This window comes from Pipistrellus hanaki (genome assembly GCF_964339955.1).
Source record: "Pipistrellus hanaki genome assembly, chromosome: 1".
NCBI classification, from domain to species: Eukaryota; Metazoa; Chordata; class Mammalia; order Chiroptera; family Vespertilionidae; genus Pipistrellus; species Pipistrellus hanaki.
The window spans coordinates 118569972-118592773 of NC_140503.1; the positions used below are offsets into that span (position 1 = coordinate 118569972).

The 22802-nt window shown below is 39.4% G+C and overlaps 1 protein-coding gene across 1 annotated transcript in view; it reads right to left on the reverse strand.

The window, feature by feature from the left end:
* The window catches only part of CUBN (cubilin), a gene marked incomplete at its 5' end in the record, with an annotated part of 295765 nt that overhangs the window by 63278 nt on the left and 209685 nt on the right, over positions 1–22802 (reverse strand). The window contains 8 exons of the mRNA XM_084880474.1: positions 819–968; positions 2392–2548; positions 12289–12476; positions 13961–14186; positions 15109–15230; positions 17025–17174; positions 20582–20788; positions 22115–22286. Coding sequence (XP_084736600.1) covers positions 819–968; positions 2392–2548; positions 12289–12476; positions 13961–14186; positions 15109–15230; positions 17025–17174; positions 20582–20788; positions 22115–22286 — 1372 coding nt within the window. The remainder of the gene's footprint in view (positions 1–818; positions 969–2391; positions 2549–12288; positions 12477–13960; positions 14187–15108; positions 15231–17024; positions 17175–20581; positions 20789–22114; positions 22287–22802) is intronic.

Sequence of the window (22802 nt, forward strand, 5' to 3'; positions counted from 1 at the left end):
AGCTGCTGCCATTTCTGTTGGAATTTATTTACCTTATATCATTGAAACTTTGTAGCATTGAGTGGAGGCCTAGGCCAGCAAGGGTAGGTGGAAAGCTTGGCTTCCTCCTATGCCAGGGAAACCAAGCCTCCCTCCTGTTCTCTGTGGATGTAGCCATCTTGGTTGGGTTTATTTGCATATTTGCTCCTGATTGGCTGGTGGGTGTGGCTTGTGGATATAGCAGAGGTATGATCTATTCGCTTATTACTCTTTTATAGATAGGATACATGTATATGTAAAGTATTGTATAAATGCACAGGAATAAATTTAAAAATTATTATTAAAATGCAATACATTTAAGACTTATTTACCTTAAGCTATTTACGTGATTCTTGTGTTCTTAAAGCTTTTGTGTTATTTTTTCACTTCTGGATGGAATATACAGCATATTGCATGTGTTCTTAAAACATTGGGTAGAATTTTAATCAAGTTTACATCAAATGTACTCTGTAGCATTTTAAATATTTTCTTCAAGTGGTGATTTTAGACTATCTCTATCTCTACTATCCATCATTCTTTTATTAAGAATCAATTATATATTACATTGTAAGCATGACAGACTGATGAATCTCAGAGGGAAGGGGGAAGGGAAAAGGGAAGAAATTAACCAGAGAACTTACATGGATATATGCATAATACTTGGATGCAGAAAATAGTTCAGTGAGTGCCTGAGATGGGAAGGGGAAGGGGTGAAAGCTGGGAAAATGAGGGACATCTGTAAAATTCTCAACAATAAATATTAAAAAAATCAATTTTAATTCACATAAGAATAAACTTACCTTCCAAATGGAAAGACACAAAAGTCAAGGTGACCATAGACAGAGGATTAGCCTCTATGAAATAAGTGCAATTCATGTTGTTGTCATATTGCTTTGGGTAGTTTGGAGAAATAATGTAGCCTGAAGGTTTAGTGAAATTACTCCCACACCCTATTTAGGAAGAAAAAGGCATTATCAGAATACATAGTATCTTTTTATCAGTGAAGGAAAAACTCAAATTTCCTATGTTGTATAAAGACATATTCCCTGAGGTACTCCAAGTGCAAGAAACAGTAATAAGAAAATGGAGTTCTCATTTAAAAATAAATAAATGAGAACATTACACATTTTTAGAAAATACTGCAGGGTTTTGGGCTAAGTACTAGAAATTTTACCACAAACATATTAAAAATCATTTAATTTTAAGATAATAAAGAATAACTAGAAAAGATTTAATATAGTTCATGTAGATAAAGATATAAGACTGATGAAAAGTGATTTGTAAATGATTGGTACAGAAATATCTTTTTATATTACTAGAAAACTATATTATTTCATTACCATTGTAATCTTTCCACAACAATGCCTGTTTTTCTGCCTTTTTTTTTTTGAGTTGAATGTACTAATCCCAACTCATAAAATTCTCACATGCATCCCTAATATCAGAAATAGAACTACCTTTTTATCAGTAAAATGACATGTTTCCACATAGCCACTAGCTAGTTATTCCACATCACTTGCTAATCTATCACATAAAAAATAAATCAGTATCCCTTAACTGATATTAAAGCACACAGTTACACACATATACACAGACAAGGAACCAGGTGAAGACTAAGGTTAGGTCTGTGGTTGTCTTTCCTTACTTCCTTTACACCACCTCATTCTTTTATTTGTGTCTAAAGCATCCTTTCTCTGCATTTCCTCTAATTCCTTTCACCAGACTTTTCCCTAAACAGTGGTTTGTAGCTAGTAGCTACTCAATTTGACACAACCAACAGGTACACACCATTGGTTCCCATGCTTAAAAACTGCTCCATTTCCCCTAACCTAATTTGTAAATAGTAATAAGAGAAGGAAGAAAAAAATTCTGAAGAACGTGGCTCTCAAGCTTACTGACCATGAGAACCACCTGGGTGAGAGTTAAAACATACCAGTCCCCACCCATGGAAATTCTGAAATCAGAGGGGTTGGGTCAGACCTGAGACTCAGTTCATTTTTAAAGGCCCACGTGACTTCAGTGCAGGCAGTCAATGTGCCACAGGCCAGGGACCTGGTTGTCTACCAATTATCAACCTCTTGAGGTCCTGCCAAATTCTTATGTACTCCATATTTCAGGCTTCTTTTTGGATGTGTTAATGGCTCTCAGACCTTTTACAGCATTTCTCAGTTTACCTCCCATTGAGTTTAGTTCCATTCTCACTGATTTTTGAAGGATGGGTGAACTCTCAGGATTAGGTGACCAAGCCACACTGCTCCCTGTGGACCCCCAGTCCCAGCCAACCCCAGTGCAGTCTCCCACTCTTCCCTAGGCCTGCCTGTGGCAGCCACACCCTTTCGAGGACCTCTCAGTTTGCTGTTTGGTGTTACTTACGGCTTACAAAGGAGGCAGAGAAGCCCGGGGCTGGGGCCTCCTGAGACTGGAACACGGCTGTGAATGCATTTCTTGGAGTGATGATGGCACCAGGAGCCACATTCCCACAGCTAGTGGCTAACAGGGCTTTGTCCATCTCCTCAGCTCCTGCCCACACCTAGCAGAGCCACAAACACAACTTATTGCTCAAGGTTTTCCAGACAATATCTTAATGTGCCTATGCTGGAAAATAATGGCTCTAAGGTATATATCGACCTAAACATAATACGATAGCAAATAAACTGCATGTAAATTTGAAATATTTGATTTTGAGAGTAACATTTTAAGCTGCATTTTAATAGTGTATCTGATTTTTTACTCTTTCAAAAACTCAATCACTACTCAGTTCCTTCTTACCTTCTCCTAATTGACCTGATCTAGGTAGCTGAGCTAAGTGGAAAGAAAGAGAGAGAGAAAGAGAGGGAGAGAGAGGGAGGACAATAATATGCGCTATTATGTCAATAGATGAGTGGATAAAAAAAAAAGTGGATATAAAAGTGGATATCTATAATAATAAAAGGGTAATATGCTAATTTAGTCAGATGTCATTCCAGACAAAGCCAGGGCCAGAGCAAAGCCCAGGTCCCGGGTGCCAGAGGGAAGCTGGTGCCGGCAGCTGTGGGGAGAAAGGTCTACTGGCCTGACCTACTTTTGCTTGAATTTTGTGCGTCGTGCCTCTAGTACACACACACACACACACACACACACACACACACGTGTATATATATATTTTATATACTAAAAGGCTAATATGCAGATAGTCCCCATGAGCAGAAGTTAACCAACCAGGAGTTAGACCTGTGCTGACCAACAGGGGGTGGCACAGAATATGGCAGGTGTCCGTGACATGGCTCTGGCAACAAGTGGCAATGAAGGCACTGCCAGCCCCAATGGGCTCCGACGAGGGTGGGACCACTGTGGGATGGTGGAGCAGTTGAGTGTGTGGTGCCAGGCCAAGCAGGGTACAAGCAGGGGGCCCGATCGCCCTGCTGGTCACCCCACAGATGGTGATGGGCAGCAGTGGGAGATGAGGCTGGTGAGCAGGTGGCACCAGGCCAAGGTGAATATAAGAGGAGGCCCTGATCTCTCATAGATGGCGATGGGCAGGGCTGTTGAGTGGGTGGCGCCAGGCCAAGGAAGGTGTGGGTGGGGGCCCTGATTGCCCTGCCAGTCACTCCACAGATTGGCCTTAATTGTCAGCCAGGCCTAGGGACCCTACCTGTGCACAAAGTTCATGCACCAGGTCTCCAAGATCTCTCTCTCTCTCTCTCTCTCTCTCTCTCTCTCTCTCTCTCTCTCTATATATATATATATATATATATATATATATATATATATTGATTTTGAGAGCAATATTTTAAGCTGCATTTTAATAGTGTATCTGATTTTTTACTCTTTCAAAAATTCAATCACTACTCAGTTTCTTCTTACCTTCTCCTAATTGACCTGATCTAGGTAGCTGAGCTAAGTGGAAAGAAAGAGAGAGAGAAAGAGAGGGAGAGAGAGGGAGGACAGTAATATGCGCTATTATGTCAATAGATGAGTGGATAAAAAAAGATGAATATAAGAGGGGGCCCCGATCTCCCATAGATGGCGATGGGCAGGGCTATAATATAATAGAATATTTCTTGGGTATATGCCCATGTTGTGGGCTCAATACCAAGTAGGGATGTGCAGGAAGTAGAAGATCGATGTTCTGCTCTCACATTGATGTTTCTGTTTCTCTACCTCTTCCTTCCTCTCTCTCTCTCTCAAAATCAACTTTTAAAAATGAAGAAAAAATATTGAGAACAGCCTGATGATTGCCAGAGGGATTGGATACTGGGTAAAAAAAAGTGAAGGGATTTAGAAGTACAAACTGGTAGTTTCAAAATAGTCACGGGGATGAAAAATACAACATAAGGGATATACTCAATAATCCTACCTAATGAAAGAGTACTATGCAAATTAACCATCACTCTGCTACACCCACCACCCACGCCCACCAACCAATCAGAGTGAGTATGCAAATTAACCCACCAAAGATGGTAGTTAATTTGCATAAGCAGGCAGAGCGGGCAGCACCATGGCCTGCTTCTGGAGGTTCAGGTCCATGGGGGCAGAGGAGGCCTTGTGGACAGCGTCAGACGCCACCCACAAGGTATCAGTCCATTGGCCAGGGAGGAGGGCTGGGCAGCGCCAGGCGACAGGGGAGGCATTTGGGTTCATTGTAGGGCCCCAGGAAGGGCAGCAGCCTGCCTATCCACTCCCAAGCCCCCAGGAACATCGGTGCCCCAGGGAGGCAAGGCCAAGCAGGCCCAGCTGCTCCAGTAGGGCTCTGGCAACATCAGCACCCCAGGGAGGCACAGCCGGCCTGCCTAGCCGCTCCCATGGGGCTCTGGGAACATTGACACCTGCTTAGCCGCTCCTGTGCTGCCCTGGCAACATTGAGGCCCCGGAGAGGCACAGCAGGGCCTGCCTAGCTGCTACCATGGGTCCTGGGGAACATCGCAGGCATGGGGTTGCTGAGACCTAGACAGGGCCTCTGGCCACAGATTTATAGTTTCGGGGGCACTGAGAGCAGGGATCTGCCTCGCCTGCAGAGAGACAGAGGTTCTGCAGTGGTCCCAAGATGCAGGTGGGCTCAGCCAGGGCATGGAAGGACTCCCGGGCAGAGGGGCAAGGACCCTCACCCCTGAGGCAGGGTAGAGGTGTGGGGGGTTGAGGAGTGGTGCCACCTCAGTGGAGGGGTGCCGCACGGCAGGGTACTGGACTGACTGATGTGATTCAGAGAAGCTCCCAGTGCTAACCGGCCTCGCTCAGGCGGCCTTCACACTTCAGAGGCAGCGACTCCTGCTCCTGCCTTGACCCAAAGGCAAGCCCGCGGTGCCCTGCCCCAGGGCAGAACATGCCTTGGTGGTGAGTGAGAAGCCTTCCACCTTCTCTGGAGAAGCGGGGGCAGTAAAGAATGGGGGCAAGGGGACCGGACCGGGAGAGGAAAGAATGTGGAGCATCTGCAATGAAGAGGTGCTTGAGAAAGAGGCTCAGAAGCCTGATGGGAAGGTTTGTTCATTTTGCCCCACGGCTGCCCCTTAGGAAGGGCAAAGAACATGGCTCTGAGGACTTCCTGTGTGCTGAGTCAAGTTCCACAGCCAATGGAATTGGCCTGTGTCCTGGTCTGTAAAATGCACGAAGCATGTCCCAGTGCCTTCACTGAGCTTTGATGGCCAATTGAGATAATATATAAAGAAAATGAGGGAAGAAGTGAGAAAGAAAAGAAAGGACAAGCAACGCAAAAGACTGGAAGGAACCTGTAAACCCATTGTCACTAAAGTAGGGGTTATAGTCAATGTGTTGTAATGATGGTATGATGCCAGGTGGGTATTGGAAATATCTGGGAACACTTTGTAAAGTATTTGATTGTCTAACCACTATTTTGTAATTAATATAAAACCTGAAACCAATACAAAATAATATTGAATGTAAAGAAATGAAAATTGGAGTGAAATTTTTATAAATTTCAAAGTTTAAATAAAAGCTGTAAAGGAAGGAAGGGGAGAATAAAAATAGTATTTTTTATTTTACCACTTCGTTATTTTTCAGTACAAGATAAAGATAGTTGTCTTTATGTGGTGCTTTTATACTTTTCTAAGTCATTATCTTATTTTAATTTCCGGGTAACTTAAAGACAAGATAATTATTGCCTTCACTATTCAAAGAAAGGAATTCTTGGTGTCTGGTCCTAATAATTCAACTGTCAAGCCCTTATTGTAAAGCAGGGTTGGTAAAATTATCTGTGCAGGGTCATATCTATACTAATAAAAGCCTTGGGGTGATAAGGCCATCAGTAGAGGGTAGTTGGGGACAATCAGACCATCAGAGGAACAGTTAGGTGGCAATCAGGCAGGCAGGTGAGCAGTTAGGAGCCAGTGGTCCCAGATTATGAGAGGGATGTCCAACTGCAGTTTTAGGCCCACAGGGATTGGGCCTAAAACTGCAGTTGGACATCCCCCAAGAGGTCCCATAGTGGAGAGGGTGCGGGCTGGGCTGAGTAGTGGAATAATGACATGAATTTTATGCACCCCGAGCCTCTAGTTTACACTAATAAAAGAGAAACATGCAATTGACCATCACTCCGCTACACCCACCAGCCAATCAGAGTGAGTATGCAAACTAATCCAATTAAGATGGTCACCACTGAGCTGGAACGAGTAGGAAGTTTGGTTTGCTCCCCGCAATGAAGGAAGTCAAGAATCCTGGCCAGCTTTGGCCTACAATCAAGGCCACAAAGTTTCAATTATAGAAGATAAATAAATCCCAACAAAGATGGTGGCCATGACGGAGCGGGAGCGAGCAGGAGGCTTGGGTGTCCCCAGCTATGGAAGAAACCAAGCTTCCCACCTGCCCTGGTCTGTGCTGGCCTCCACTCAAGGCTACAAAGTTTGAATTATAGAAGATAAATAAATCCCAGATACCTGCTTCCAGCCAACCCTGGCCTATGGTTGGGTTGCTGGGGGTGTGTGACCAGCCACGGGCCCCTCGCCTAGGCTGCCCTATGCCCCAAGGGAACCCCACCCTGATCCTGGACACCCTTCAGAGTAAACCAGCTGGCCCCCATCCATACACCAGGCCTCTATCCAATCTAATAAAAGAGTAATATGCAAATTGTCATTCCAACACACAATATGGCTGCCCCCATGTGGTCAAAAATGGCTGCCCCCATGTGGACACAAGATGGCCACCACAAGATAGCCGACAGGGGAGGGTATTTGGGAGGGACCAGGCCTGCAAGAGAGGGCAATTATGGGCAATCAGGCAAGCAGAGGAAGGCAGTTGGAGGGGCCAGGCCTGCAGGGGAGGGCAGTTGAGGTGGACCAAGCCAGCAGGAGAGGTCAGTTAGGGATGACCAGACTAGCAAGGGAGGGAAGTTAGAGGTGATCAGGCCTGAAGGGGAGGGCAGTTAGGAGTAATTGGGTTGGCAGGGGAGCCATTAGGCACCAATCAGGCTGGCAGGAGAATGCTTAGGGGGTGATCAGGCTGGCAACCAGAACCAGTTAGGGGCAATTAGGAAGGCAGGCAGGTGAACAGTTGGGAGCCAGCAGTCCTGGATTGTGAGAGGGATTCCAGATGGAGAGGGTGCAGGCTGGGCTGAGGGACACCCCCCCACCCCATGCACAAATTTCATGTACCAGGCCTCTAGTATTATAATAACTATGTATGGTGCCAGGTGGATACTGGAAATACCATCAGAACATTTTGTAAAGTATATGATTGTCTAACTACCATACTGTACAAAAATAATACAAATAATATTAAATGTAAATTATAATTTTAAAATGTGTCAGGAAAGAAATGGATGCTAACATTTTTCCTAATATCACTTCTAATATTTTTTTAATTTTCCCCTTTAGTTATCCAGGGAATCAGTATACAGAAGTATTCTCTCTATATTTTATAAAATTATAAACATGATTTACTAATATATATACTACTTTTACAAACATTATTAAAAGGCAAAGTGATAGGAACTATCTTCTAATAATGAATCTCAAGTTCTTTAATAAAGAACTTCAAGAATACTCATGTGCTTATCCCTTTCTGAAGCCATTTATTATGAATCTGACAGCTCCACCTTTTTGTCCAAGACCACAAATGTTATAATGATAATAATGGAAAAGAGTTATTAAGTATTCATTTCTGTCTTATCAGTGAAGAATTCATGTCATTGGTTAAATAACCCAGGACTCATCCAACTATATTGGATCTACAAAATTCTATGATTTTGTCATCAGGTCAAAAAATTTTTGACTTAAGATTTTCCATAACTCATACTGGTTGTAAATGGTCTTTTTTTTTTTTTTTTTTTTTTAAATAATGTTTATTGAGATTACTCCAGATTCATATGTGGTTATAAGATGTAAAATATAGAAGTCCCTGTGCATAGTTTCCAGTTTCCCCTAATGTTGATATCCTGCAAAACTGTAGTATCACAATATTTATATCAATACAATCCAGCAATCTTGCTCAATTTCCAAGATTTACTTTTACTTACACTTGTGTGTATATATTTTGTTATATACTAGTGGCCTAGTCCGCAGATTCAGGCACATTGAAAAGAAATTAATTAGAAGGTGGCTGCCAGGATGAGACTGAGTGAGATGGGCCTGGCATATCCTGGAGCCAACCTCCCTCGGTCCCTCCCCAGTTCACCACACTTGGGTGGCTCCATGGCTCAAAAGGCATCTGCAGAGTGAGCAGGATCCTTCTGGCAGGTGGGGTCCCTCAGCCTGGCCTGTAGGGATTGGCCGAAACCGGCTCTCCAACATCCCCCAAGGGGTCCCGGAGTGCGAAGGCGACTCTGCAAAATTGCTGTAATACAGAGTGTGGAACACAAACACAAATGTGCAGTAAACCAGATTTGGGGCCAATAGTGCCCCAGCAATAATATAACCCATGGCCGAAGGTGGAATCATGCAGCCTCATGAGGAATCAGGATCCCTCCTCTCTGGTTTCAGGGTATGTCACCCAAGAACCTCCACTGCCAAGTCATTGCAGCTCCACACTTCTGCGTTGAGCATCTGCCCCCTGGTGGTCAGTGCACGTCATAGCAACTGGTCAGATGGACGGAGGGATATTTAGCATATTAACCTTTTATATATTTAAATAAGGTCTATGCCAACACTTTCAACAGCTCCAATACCATGAGGATTTCTAGAGTTGCTCTTTTATAACCACATAATTGACTTTTACACCCCTCCTCTCTGACTCTGGCTCCCTGTCTTCCATTCTTAAAATATTGCCATTTCTAAAACATTACAATGTATATAAAGATGATGTAACCTTTGAAATTGGCTTTGTTTTACTTGGAAAAAACCCTGGTGATTTGTCTAAACTGTTATTCTGTCAATAGTCTGTTTTTATGGAGGAGTTGTATTCCATGGTGTGTATGTACTAGAGTTCACTTAACCATTCAACTGTTGAAGTACATTTGCACTGATTCTAGTTTGAGGCTATTACAAATAAGTTTCTATGGACATTGATATATAGGTTTTTGTGTAAACATATCTTGCAATAATCTGCTATAATTGCCCAAAGTGAAATTGCTGGATCTTATGGTACATGTAGGTTTAGTTGCATAAGAAACTGCCAAACTGTTTTTTTAGAGTGGCTGTCCCACCAACAATGAATAAGTGACACAGCTTTCCACTCCTTGCCAGGATTCGGTGTTTGCCACTGACTTAATTTTAGCCATTTTGAGAGGTGAATAGCTATACCTGATTGTGGCTTTAACTTGCATTTTCCCTAGCAGCTAGTGATGTTGACCATCTTTCCATATGTTTATTTACCATGTATACCATGTATATCTTTGGTGGAATATCTGTTCATATCTTTTGCTCATATGCTAGTTGAAATTTTGCATTTTTATTATTGGGTGTGAGAGTTGCATGTGTTTCTAAATTGTAGTCTGTTGCCAGATACATGGTTTGCGAATCTTTTCTCCCAGTCTGTAGTCAGTCTTTTCATCCTCTGCACAGAGGCATTCATGAACAAAACATTTTATTTTTATTTTTATGAGATAAAACTCATTAGTTATCTTTTTATGGATCATTCTGCTTATATTTAGTCTAAGAGCTTTTCACCTATCTCTAGATCACATGTGTCAAACACAAGGCCCGCGGGCCAAATCCAGCCCGCCAGGCCTTGCAATGTGGCCCGCACCACGCTGTCATCACTGCACTCCGCTGTCAGTTTATGACATTGTCAGTTTATGACTGTTCAGTAAACCATTCGGCCCGCGATTTAGGCTGGATTTTAGATTTTGGCCCCTTCTCTGATTGAATTCGACACCCCTACTCTAGATCATGAAGGTCTGCTATTTTCCCCCTGAAAATAGGAAAATAGCTATATTTATAGCTATATTTCACAGTCTATGGTCTATTTTGAGTACATTTTTGTATAAGGTGTGAGGTTTAAATTTGCTTGCTCTAGATGGGTTCTTCTTGCTGGTTCTGCCTACCAGTCTCTGTATCCCTTGTCAGAAACAAGAGTCCCAGGTCAGCAGGAGTAAGAGTGCTTCCCCAGGCCACTCGGTTTGGGCAGGGCTCTGACTTGCCCCTGCCCCTGGTGGTGCTGGCTTGGCCTGCTGTCACAGGGACTCCCAGGCCATCCATAGGAAAATGGGCCTCGGTAATTTTTGAGATCCATTTTTATAATTAAAGAACTTTCATTTATAATTAAAGAACTTTCAAGAGAGTTCATTTGTTTCATGAAAAAAGCAATTAGGAAAAGTGTATATTAAATGCATTTAATTATGTAGGTATTTTACATCAGTATTGGAATTCTTATTTAGACAGTAAGCATAGATCAATTAGACATACAACATAATTTGAGAGACAATATAATAATATTAACAATAAAAGTCACTTTTATTTATTAGGTGGTGTTATATTCCAAGTGCTGAACTCAAGGTTGCTATATTATATTGCCTCTAATGCTTAAAACAATCCTACTAAAGTAGGACTTGTTCTCCTTATTTTATGGTTGAGTAATTTAAAGTTCAAATGTTTAATTAGCTCACAGAGCAACATGCAGGTGGTAAATGCAAGAGATGTGAATAGAGTCCAGGCTAATGTGAACTAAGTGGAAATATGTTTCTTTCCACTAAAAGGCTTAGCCTGCCTATTAGAGATAAAACATATAAGATGCAAAAGAGCACAGATGGAATGGATTTATAATACAGTCATCATAGTCATAAGTCAATGCAAAGTGAGGTCAGTGCCACATGAGCAGTATTTGTAAGACAGCCTTATTGACTGCCTCATTGTCACAATTTTACATGGGCCTGTCTCATGGTCTTTTCAGCTTCTAGCCTCTTAAGGTCACCTCTCTAGCCTTCTTTAATTTTTATGGCATACTGTAAGTGCTGTCTACAATGGAGCCTTACATTCACTTTGTCCCAGAGGGTATTTTAGAAAGAGAGAGAGAGAGAGAGAGAGAGAGAGAGAGAGAGAGAGAGAGAGAGAGAGAGAGAGAAGAAGAAGAAGAAGAAGAAGAAGAAGGAGGAGGAAGAGGAGGAGGAGGAGGAGGAGGAGGAGGAGGAGGAGGAGGAGGAGGAGAAGGAGAGGAAGGGAGGGAGGGAGAGTAATAGCCCCAGCCAGTTTGGCTTAGTGGATTGAGTGTCAGCCTGTGGACTGAAGGGTTCCAGATTCAATTCTGATCAAGGGCACAGACTCAGGTTATGGGATCCATCCCAAGTGTGTGTGGGGGGGAAGCAGGTGCAGGAGGCAGCTGATCAATGATTCTCTCTCATCACTGATGTTTCTATCACTCTCTCCCTTCCTTGCTGAAATCAATAAAAATATTTTTTTAAAGAAAGAAACAAACAAAATCTGGCCTCTCCCTTTAGATTCTACAGAAAGGAAGAACCATTAATATTCATGAGAATTTAAAAAGTCCAAAAAAAATCTCTTTAAATTACTTCGCTTATGTATTAGTGAATGAAAAGTCACATGGCAACATGAGTCATGGTTCAAAGTTTAAATCCTAATGGTTCAAAGGTTAAATCCTAATAGTTGAGATTTCTCACTTCTAAAAAAATCTCACCTGTTTTCATTGATTTTTTAGGGAGAGAAGAAGGAAGATAGAGAAAAACATGGATGTGTGAGAGAAAGATCTGAGATCAAATCCCCAATCTTTTGGTGTACAGGACGACACTCCAACCAACTGAGCCATCCAGCCAGGGTAAGCTTTTTTAATTCAAGAAATCCAAGGAGCAATATTGTCCTTTCCTTACTCTAAGAGGCAGTGAGTCATTTCTATTTTAAATGTTTCTGTTCAAAAAACCAGTTCTGCTTCAATTAAATAAACAAGCCCACTAACCTTCACAAAGCTGTAATGGCACTGTCCATCAGCACTGGGTATTAGGAAGTTGTTGTCAAAGCTGATCTCCAAGTGATTACTTTCATGGGTAATGACTGTCCAGGAACATCTGCTGTTCTCGGGGAAATTCTGAGGCCAGTGAGGGGATCTGATCGTGCCGTTATCTGAGTGAAGTATTCCACCACAGCCTTAAAAAGTGTTATGGAAAAAGATAATTAATTTGTGATAAAAATAACAATTTTGATAAACCAAGACTTTTAGAGAAAATACATTTCTAAATATGAGATTCAGTTTATCTTTCCTTTTTTACGAGTCATCTTTCCTTTTTTAGGAGTCACCTTTGGGGCAGGTATACAAACAAGAACACTCAATGAATGTAAGGTGCATTGAATCCACAGGAAGCGTCAGCTGTTACTGTTTTGTTATACCCCTATGAACTCAATTGAGAACTCTAATTCTTATCTTAAAGTGTATGGACTTCTATCCTGTCTTCAAATGATACCAATATGCTTTACTCCCATGAGGCTACATAATCTTGGTGGCCCAGCAATCCCAAAATCTGTATTTTATTACCACTAACACATGAGAATACAGGTCTATAGTTATTTGTAATTTAACTCTAACACACAGGACTAGAGAAAATGACTTTGAGGAGGGGAAAATTATTCCATTAAAGCATCACGATTCATTCATATTAAAACACTGATGGATGAAAATAAATTATATCAATTGACATAAAGAAAAATCTGGAATTATTTTACACAATTAAAATACATACTTAAGACATGACAAAAGAAAAAAAAAAGTAGAGACTCAAGACAAAATGATGTCAAATTAAAGAGTATTCCCTGAATCTTCTGCTTTTAAACCCTTGGAAAATCAGTGGTTCATCTAAAACTTCCCTCTAACTTACACAGTAACCAGTGGTTTAATGAGGGAAAATGTGACTCATTTCATACAGATCTTCATGATAACTGACTCTCCTGGAAAGAATTGCCCTGTGTGTGTGACACTGCAGGCTTTAAAGAAATCCTGATTAAAGTCTCCAGTGCAAGTTCTTATATTTTCTGGGAACTTCATATCTTACATACACAAAAGTTATATCCTTTGAAATCAAATGTATGATCATTTGCCATGTACTACAGGCAGAGCATTCATTCTAAATCATAAATCTTATCTTGCAATTTTGTTGCTCAGCATTTTTCAATGGTGCCCTCCTGCTTAAGGAATAATATGGAAGCCCAGGCTCTTCTTGATGTAGACTCTTATCTTCCTGCCATCAGCTCACCACTCATCAGTCCTCCTCCAGGCTCCAAACATATTAAATTACATGTAATTCCAACACATCTTTTCTATTACTTGTCATTCTGTGACTCTGGAGGTAGAATGGTGAAGTGTTAAGATCAAAGTTTCTGGCTCCACTGTCCTTATTCAAATCCTGACTCCAGTGATTACTAGCTACATGACCTAGGCAATCCTAGATTTCCACCTGTGCAAAAGAGAAAAAAAATATGTATTGTGTCTTCCTTGGAGGGCTGCTACATGAGATAACACATTTAGAATTTAGTCTTACAGAGAGTGGGTACAAAATATATACTTGTTGAATTCGTTATTAATTTTTTTAAATAGCTCAATTAAAAAAGACAATAAGTGCAGAGAATGTTTCTTTTACCTAAAGTGTGTATGTTCCATGTAGCATAAAATCCACCATTTTGCACGGTACGGTCTGAATTGAAAATCACCACCAGCTGGTTAGAGCCAGACTGGATTGGACTGGGGCTTGAAGTTCCACAGTATTGTCCTATTATGGGCGATCCTGGAGAACCACCATTCCTGACAGTGACAGAGTCCCAGGCACAGGTGATGTGGCTTTCAATATCAAAGTCACTAAATGTAAGCTGCAGAAGAAAAAAGCAATAATGAGGCACTCTTAGCCTATGTGATAAAAGGGTAATATACATATCGACCAAATGACAGAACTTCCAGTTGTTATGATGCACACTGAACAGGGTGCAGATGCTTAATGCAGGAGTTGCCCCCTGGTGGTCAGTGTGCTCCCACAGGGGGAGTGACGTTCAGCCACAAGCAGGGCTGGGCTCATAGCTGGTGAGCACAGTGGCGGTCTCGGGAACCTCTCCCACCTCTGTGGCAGTGCTAAGGATGTCCAACTGATGGCTTAGGTCTACGAGAAGCAGGCCTAAGCCATCAGTTGGACATCCCCCGAGGGCTCCCAGACTGCAAGAGGGTGCAGGTTGGGCTGAGGGACCCTTCCTTCCCCAAGTGCATGCATTTCATGCACCAGGCCTCTAGCTATTTTATAAGCAAGTTGCGAGTTTATCTACCTAGAGTGGGATAAGGTTCTCCAAATCATTTTATTTTGTCTTAATTTATACATTTTAGTATGTATGTCTCGTATTTAATTTCCCCTGCCCTCCTCTCTTCTTTCTTATTGAAGTTTATCCTGAAAATTGTAAGAAGGAATATTTCTCTCCAAACTGCAGCACTAGTGGACCTCCCCAGTGCCCTGGGGAGGGATGGCAAACATATCAAGAACATGAATACTCTGCTCTCCAGGTGCAGAATTATCTTCTACGGTATGTATACTCTGCAATGCTAGAAAATGAGAGTTCATCTTTCATTAATTGTAAACTTATAGATGTAAATGTATATACTCTAAAGAGAGAATTTTAGGGAGAAAATGATCTGATTGCAAGATCAAAGCATAGCGTTTGTTTATTAAAAGAACTCTGTTCCTGCACAGGACATGATGTTGTAGTTCTGATGGTCTCAGGAGTAATTTACTCAGGCATCTGAACTCACAGTGATGGTGTCACCTTGTGGGACTTCCAACAACCAAGCACAGTGGGTCAAGTTGTCATACAAATCTGGGTAGTTGGGGCTTGCGATCACTCCACTCTCACCTATTTGTATTCCACCGCAGTCTGAAAGTAGATTTGTTACATTCTAAATAAAATAGGAAAAAATTGCCTGCAAATCCAAAGTAAAGTAATACTTAAAACTGTCATATTTTATGATTTAAAAATACAATAAATGAGTATATATGTGAAATTGGATAAAGGCAAAGTAAAACTGGGTTAAATATTAGAAATACACAGAATGCCATATACAGAATCGCACAGTGAAAATAGGCTCAAGTTTAGTATGAAGCAAAAAGAAGATAATCTGTACCATAATTGGAGAATAATTTTATGTGTGTATAACCAAGAGTAAATGTACTTGAGACAAAGTAAATAATATTGCCTTTCTGGAAAAAACTAGGCCAGTGAAAAAAATATAAGATGGAAGAATATAATTAGTACCATAATTGAAGACTCTGTCATCTGAAAATAAACATATATGTCAATAGTAAGCTTTCACAGTACACATTAGCATAGCAATTTGAAGAACAGATATACTTATAAAGCATAGTATAGTATGATGTTTTATACAAATAACATTGCTTCCTGAAGTCTGACTTCTTTATTTTAATTTAATAAAAAAAAAAACCTGACAAGATGATTGATTGAGTAATCAACCATTTGATTGTAACAAAAAAAGATGTTACATGAAACCATAACCAAAACATTTTGATTCATATCCAAACATAATGGAAAGAGAGGAGATCTCCAAAATCAGCAAACAATAAGTGTACTCAAATTCTGAGGGGTAATCACAAACTGAAATTGTATTAGTCTGAGAGAATGCAGAACCATGCTATGAGCCACAGGGATTGGGGTCTACGGTTCAGACAGCAAGAGAACACATGGCCTTGCACCTCCCCAAAATCAAGGCATGGAATTGAGAGTTTTACGTCAAGTTGGGAATCTAAAAGAACTGCCATTTAGTGAAAAGGAGCTAGAAAATTTTAATGGTCCAAAGAAGCAACAGGAGTCCCGCCTGTATTGGGTGAAATTTTCAGGAACTAAAAGGAATGTCACAGATACAATCCAACACAAAACATTAGCAAATAATATCCAGTAATATGTTCAAAACATACACCATGACCATGTTAGATTTATTTCTGGATTGGGTTTATCCTGGTAATCGAAGAATGGTTTAACAAGAGAAAAAACTTTCAATATAATTTATTACATTAACATACTAAAAGGGGAAAAATAGGACCATCTCAATAGATGCAGAAGAATTATTTGATAAAATCTTGTATCCATTCACAGAAAGAAAAAAAAGAGAGAGAGCAAACAACTTTTCATATACTAAGAATTTAAGGGACTAATTTTGTTCTGATTAGGAGTTCTTGTTGAAAACCCAAGACCAACCAAAATATTTAACAATAATATATCATAGGCATTGACATTAAGGTAAAAAAAATATTCTATCATCTCTTTCTTTCAAAATTATGATAATGGTTAGCTAATGAAATAATATAAGAAGAAGAAATAAGGTATTTGGGCTGAAATAAAGCACTATTATTGTAGAAAATATGATGATTTACACAGAAAAAAACAAAGATAATTATAGACAAAATACTAATACTAATGAAATTATAGCAAGATCTTTGGGCTAAAGATCAATGTAAAAAAATAAAAATTTCTAGATATCAGCAACAACCAAACAAAAAATGTATTTTAAAATGTCTTATTGACATTGGCAACAAAACCAATAGCAACCTAGAAATAAATCTAACAAAATATATATGTGATCTTTACAGAAACTATTATACAAATTTTATTTATTATTTTATTGCCAGAGTTTGAGAGTTTAATCAGAAGTCTTACCTGTAAAGAAATACTCTGCATGGAATCCAATATGTTCTACACGGTCATTAGTGACGAAGTGTATCCATACCTGAGAATAAGGTATAACCAGTGGCACTGTAGATGCTACAGGTCCACAAAGTCTCCATATCAGAGGCCCATCAGCATTACCTGAGCAAAATATCATACCAAGTGCCATTATTTATATAGATTTTTAGTGAATTCAGTAATAATCAATCATAACAAAATTTCAAGGTATTCATGACACATGTTTAAATTATTTCATAGCAGACATTTCAAAGAATTTCTTTCCATCTTTGTCAACTGCAAAAGAAAGAGCCCCTCTAGCAGGGTAAAAATAAAGAAATAAAATGTGTAGTTTTGTATAGAACTCTTCCTCTAATATAGGTGCCATTTTATCCTAATTTATATTTTCATAATTATTTTAGCATATCTAAACTCAAACAGAACATTTTACTGCTTTCATTCTTTTTTATAGGTGCAGTCAAGGATCCCTCTTTTTTAGGGAGTAAGAAATATAAAACAACAATGTTAAAATACATTATCAAGATAAAAGTGATAGAGTTCCAAAATGGCAGCCAGTGAAGTGGAAGCTCCCAGGACCAAACCGGAATTACTACAAGAATACAGAAAAATCATGCTGAGTAATCACCTGAAGACTGGCTGGAGAGAATCCTGACAACCAAGGACAGAAAGTGGAGACCACACAGAGACTGGTCCTAGAAGAGGCCGGCAGGGGACCATATGAGAGAAGTGCCCAGGGAGCTGGCTCCACCAAGCAGGTGGGAGCCCAGAGAGAGTGAAGACACATGAGCAAGTGCCTTTATTAGAAGTCAGGGTGGAGGATGCAACAAAAGGGTGAGGGATTTCCCTGGTGCATTTGGGTGTCACCAGCCACAGTCAGGGAGGGCAAGCAGGGGAGCTTGTGGCAGGGACCGGCCTTATCACTCTGGTTCACATGGTCACCTAGGCAGGTTGCTCACAGCCTGTTTGTGGGGATGTTGAGGCATCAGGAAAACATGAAGTTTTTTAATTTGCGATAAGCTTTTGTATAAAGTTCTGATGTGAACACAGCTTAAATTTCTCTTGGCTATGTGATCACTGTGTTATATAATAATGTATTTTTAATTTATAGGAAATGTTTTCTAAAGTGGATGCACCATTTCATTATTATCGGCAATGTATGAATATTCAGGTTGCTCTGTGTCCTCACTAGCATCTGGTATTGTTGGTGTGTGTTTTTAAATCTTAACTTTCTAATATCTTGTTGTGATTTTAATTTGAATTTATCTAATGACTAATGAGGTTGAGCTTTTTTTCCTTTGCTGTTTGTATTTCTTATTTAATAAAAATATCAATTCAATTATTTCACCCAGTGTTTTATTTGTTTTCTTATTGAGTTTGATATAATTAGCAAATATCTTCTCCTTATCCTTCCACTCTTTTAGTGTAATTCACAGAGCAAAAGCTTTGGTTTTGATGAAGTCCAATTTACCATTTTTAAAAAATGATTTTAGTGTTGTAATTAAGAACACATTGCCTAACCAAGATTACAAATAATTTTTCTTCTGGAAGTTTTGTAGTTTTAGATTTACATTTCAATTTATGATACAACTTAAGTGTTTTATATAATGTGAGGTATGGATTGAAGTTTTCTCTTTCTCTTTCTGCATATAGATGTCTATTTGCTCTAGCACATTATTTGAAAAGGCAATTTCCCCCCACTGAATTGCCTTTGTGCTTTTGTCCAAATTCAAATGTCCTTATTTTTGTAGGTGAATCTGTGCTATTCTGTTACATTGAACTGTATATCTAGACTTTTGCCAATACTATATTGTTTTTACAACATAGCTTTACTGTTTTTATTTCTATAGATTTATAGTAAGTTTTGAAATAAATTAGCATATGTTCTCTAATTTTGTGCTTTTTAAAAGTTGTTTTGGCTATTTTAGTTGTCTTTCCATATAAATTTTTAAAATTAGTTTGTAAATATTCCAAATTGCCTGATATTTTGATTGGGATTATACTAAATCTAAAAATCAATGTGATAAATGTTTCATGTGCCCTTGAGAAGAATGTGTATACGATTGTGATTTGGTGAAGCATTCTGTAAAAAGTGAGTCAGGTCATGTTGCTTGATAGTGTTACTAAAGTCTCCTATATCCTTAAAATCAATCAATCAATAATATAAGTGCCTAATATTTAAATGATTTCTTCACTGAATTTAATAAACTAATATAAAAGGTATTAGTACTCAGACCAAGAACTATCATATTTGGAGCTGAGTATTTTATGAAAATTACTTTTCACAGTAATGTAATTAACATTTATAGTGCACCTGCAGTGCTCACACTGATCTGCTCTGTTTTTTGTGTCAAACAACATCACTGTTGTTTGGGATCTGGGAAGCTCCCAGGACCAAACCGGAATTACTACAAGAATACAGAATTATCCTATATTTTATAAGTCAACAAAAGATAGTATTTTCACTGTCAATAAACTGAGGGAATAGAGAGATTGCATTTAACTGATTTATTTGATTCTATGAGCCAGTGGTTTTGAGCCAGGTGGCAGTGGTGAGGGTTTACCAGAATTATATGAAGAACATTCTCAAACTACAACATCATTTCTCTAGCCCAGATTGTTCTTCTGTTGATGTAGTTGGTCTATGAACACAGACTTTATCTAATTATCCTTCTAGAAAATGCTATCTTCCATGTTTTCAAACCCATCATTGATTCCTAAAGTTGCCCCAGAACATTGCCAACAGAAAACTACATTCGTTCTGGCTGCTTTCAGCCTATTTTTTTTTCTTTACATTTTGCAATAACATGGAACTTGGTGAACCTTGGACAAAATAGATGGTCTACAATGTTACTTTCTTTGTCTTTGTTGTTAGTTTGTTTTTTAAATGAGAACATAATATCAATAGATAATGTATACCTTGACTATGGGAAAGAACTGAAATGTATTCATCTTTCATGAATGAAGATATTTAAACATCCTTAAGAGAATTATGGTTTACCAAGTATACCTCAATCCTTCTCTGTCATGAAATCAAAGACAAATTTGACTGCTCTGGGGATAATTCCTCAAATGACTTCCAGGTGCTTTTCCATCTGGTGTATTTCAAAACTTCTTTTTACTTCTAAGGCCTAAGTAGACGTCCACAGCTGCTTTTGTAAATCCTATAAGTTCAGTAAACCACTGACACTGACAATTTTATGTTCCAGTCTCTGAAGAAAGGAGTCTGGAGTACTAGGTTACAGTGAAGGGGCCACATGAACGCATTACTAATAAAAGAGCAAAGACAAACCAGAATCTCTCATCAGTTGAGTCATATGGTCTGGTTATGAACACGGATTCATCTCTCTCACTGCTCATTGGGCATGTGTTCCTCAGTTGGGCACACACAGAATTATGGCTCTGCTGACCGACATTCTATTGGACCTTATGTACATATATCACAGCCATCTAGTTCCTTTCATCCCTGGTGGTCTCCAGGCATAACAAGAATTGTGTAGATAAGTAGAAGAACAGGATCTTATTGAACTCACCCACTCGGAACTCTAGGACATCAAACTGGCAGTCTTGGTGACTTTCTAGGTAAAAATTCTCAAAATGAATGTAAATGGATGAATTTCCCTGATTTGGATTGCTGAGGGCCCATTCACAGTTTAGGTTTCTTGAGTAATTGCTGACTCCATTATAGCCAGGAGAAGTAAAGTTTCCTTCCGGGAAATTGGTAAGGGCCCCACCACACACTAAAGATACAAAAGGCAACAGAGAAAGTAGTAAAACTCATGCCATAACAGAAGACACAAACAATATAGGAACAATCAGTAACATAACAGCAGCAACATTTTTACTTTTTTTCCCCCCTAGGTGAAGTCAAGGCTGTGGGAAAAACAGCTGGCTTATGTATGCAAACTATGGAAGAAGTTTCTGTGGTTTTAGGACAAAATATGTACAAAAACGAGCAATTTCTTTATTTTCCTGTAGAAGAATAAGTAGGTAGGGATTGGATCTGCATCAGTATCTCCTAATTTGGGGCTTACTGGTCATTAACGTTTCAGTTAGAGGAATATTGAAATACAACAGTGATCCCAAAGGTTTCTAATTAGCAATTCTCCACTTGATCCAATAATTTAATTGGATCAAACAGATCATATAACATTATAGTGCCAATAAATTGCCCCTTTAAATAGGAAATAAAGACTTCACATATCAATAACTCAAAGTCTTTTAATATGTAGTTCAAATTTTTCTAAATGTAAAACCTCTTAGATAATAACACCAATAAAGAGAGTAGGATATTTAGAATAGAAAGGCCATATCTTGCTTAATTTTCCAATACTCTATGTCAAAGGTGAAACCCCTCCCCCCATTCATTTATGCTGGAAATGTGTATAAGGATGGATTGATAAGAAACAGTAAACTATCTCTGTCTTAAATTAATGTAGATACTTTCTGGAAGAGAATTACCTTCTAAAAGGAAGATGGTCTCATAGCACAAAAGAATAACAGAGGACTGTGGGAATGAAAACCAGCTATAATCATGGAATTGAGCTAGTATCTCTTCTAACAGCATTTTTTTAAAGTTTTAATTCGCAATGGCAGTCTTCTTTCCAAAACCAAAGAAATTTTTATTTATTTATTTATTTATTTATTTATTTATTTATTTACTTATTTTTAAATATATTTTATTGATTTTGTACAGAGAGGAAGGGAGAGAGATAGAAAGTTAGAAAGACCGATGAGAGAGAGTCATTGATCAGCTGCCTCTTGCACACCCCTACTGGGGATATGCCCGCAACCAAGGCACATGCCCTTGACCGGAATCGAACCCGGGACCCTTCAGTCCCCAAGCCGACGCTCTATCCATTGAGCCAAACCGGTTTTGGCAGAATTTTTATTTTTTAAATTTTTATCCATCATGGGTTTTCTATCTTGTTATGCATGTCAGTCTTATGTAGAAGATCCTAGCTGTCACTTTAATCACTAAAGTTAAAGTAGATGGCTCTGCTGCTGAGGGCAGTAGCTGCGGGGACATCTGCAAGCATATATATATTTATAACACCCTGTATTACCTGCATCTTCACTGGATGTGTAGGAAGCACTGAAGCCTCCATATGGCCTGGACCCATCGGTGAAATAAATGACTTTCATTGTATTTCCTGAAGAGTTGATCTCATCACTTATATTCACACTGCTACACAGCTTCCCGAGCACGGGTGAGTTACTCCTAATGCCATTGAACACCTGTTAGAAAAACAGTTTAACCTTTAGACACACACTCCATCTTACTGAGTACTTTTTAGGAGGTTATATTCCCAGGCCAGAGACACTTCCTTTCAAGGAAACCCTGTGCTAAAATGAATTACTTAACAATTCAGGCTCCTCGCCCAGTGCCACAAACCACTAAGTTACCCAGAGCACACTCTGTGGCCTCAGGGTCATTTCACTAAATGAAAATACAGCAGCAATGCCCTCCTGCCATGTTGTGACAAGTGAAAAACTGCTGTACTCCTTGCAACAGGAAACTGTGCTCTAAATGTAAAGTAGATGTGCCAACAGGCTTACATCTCAGTTCACAGAGTCCACTGCTGGACAGTTTTTTCTTAACAATGCATCAGGACCTTTGATAATTAGAATGAAGGCTGAAATTTTTGTCTTTGATGATGTAAACTATGTAATCAAATACTTTTAAATGCCTTGAAAAGTAATTTAAAAAGTCAATCTCATTATCAATTGTTCTTTCCTAATTACTAACGTATT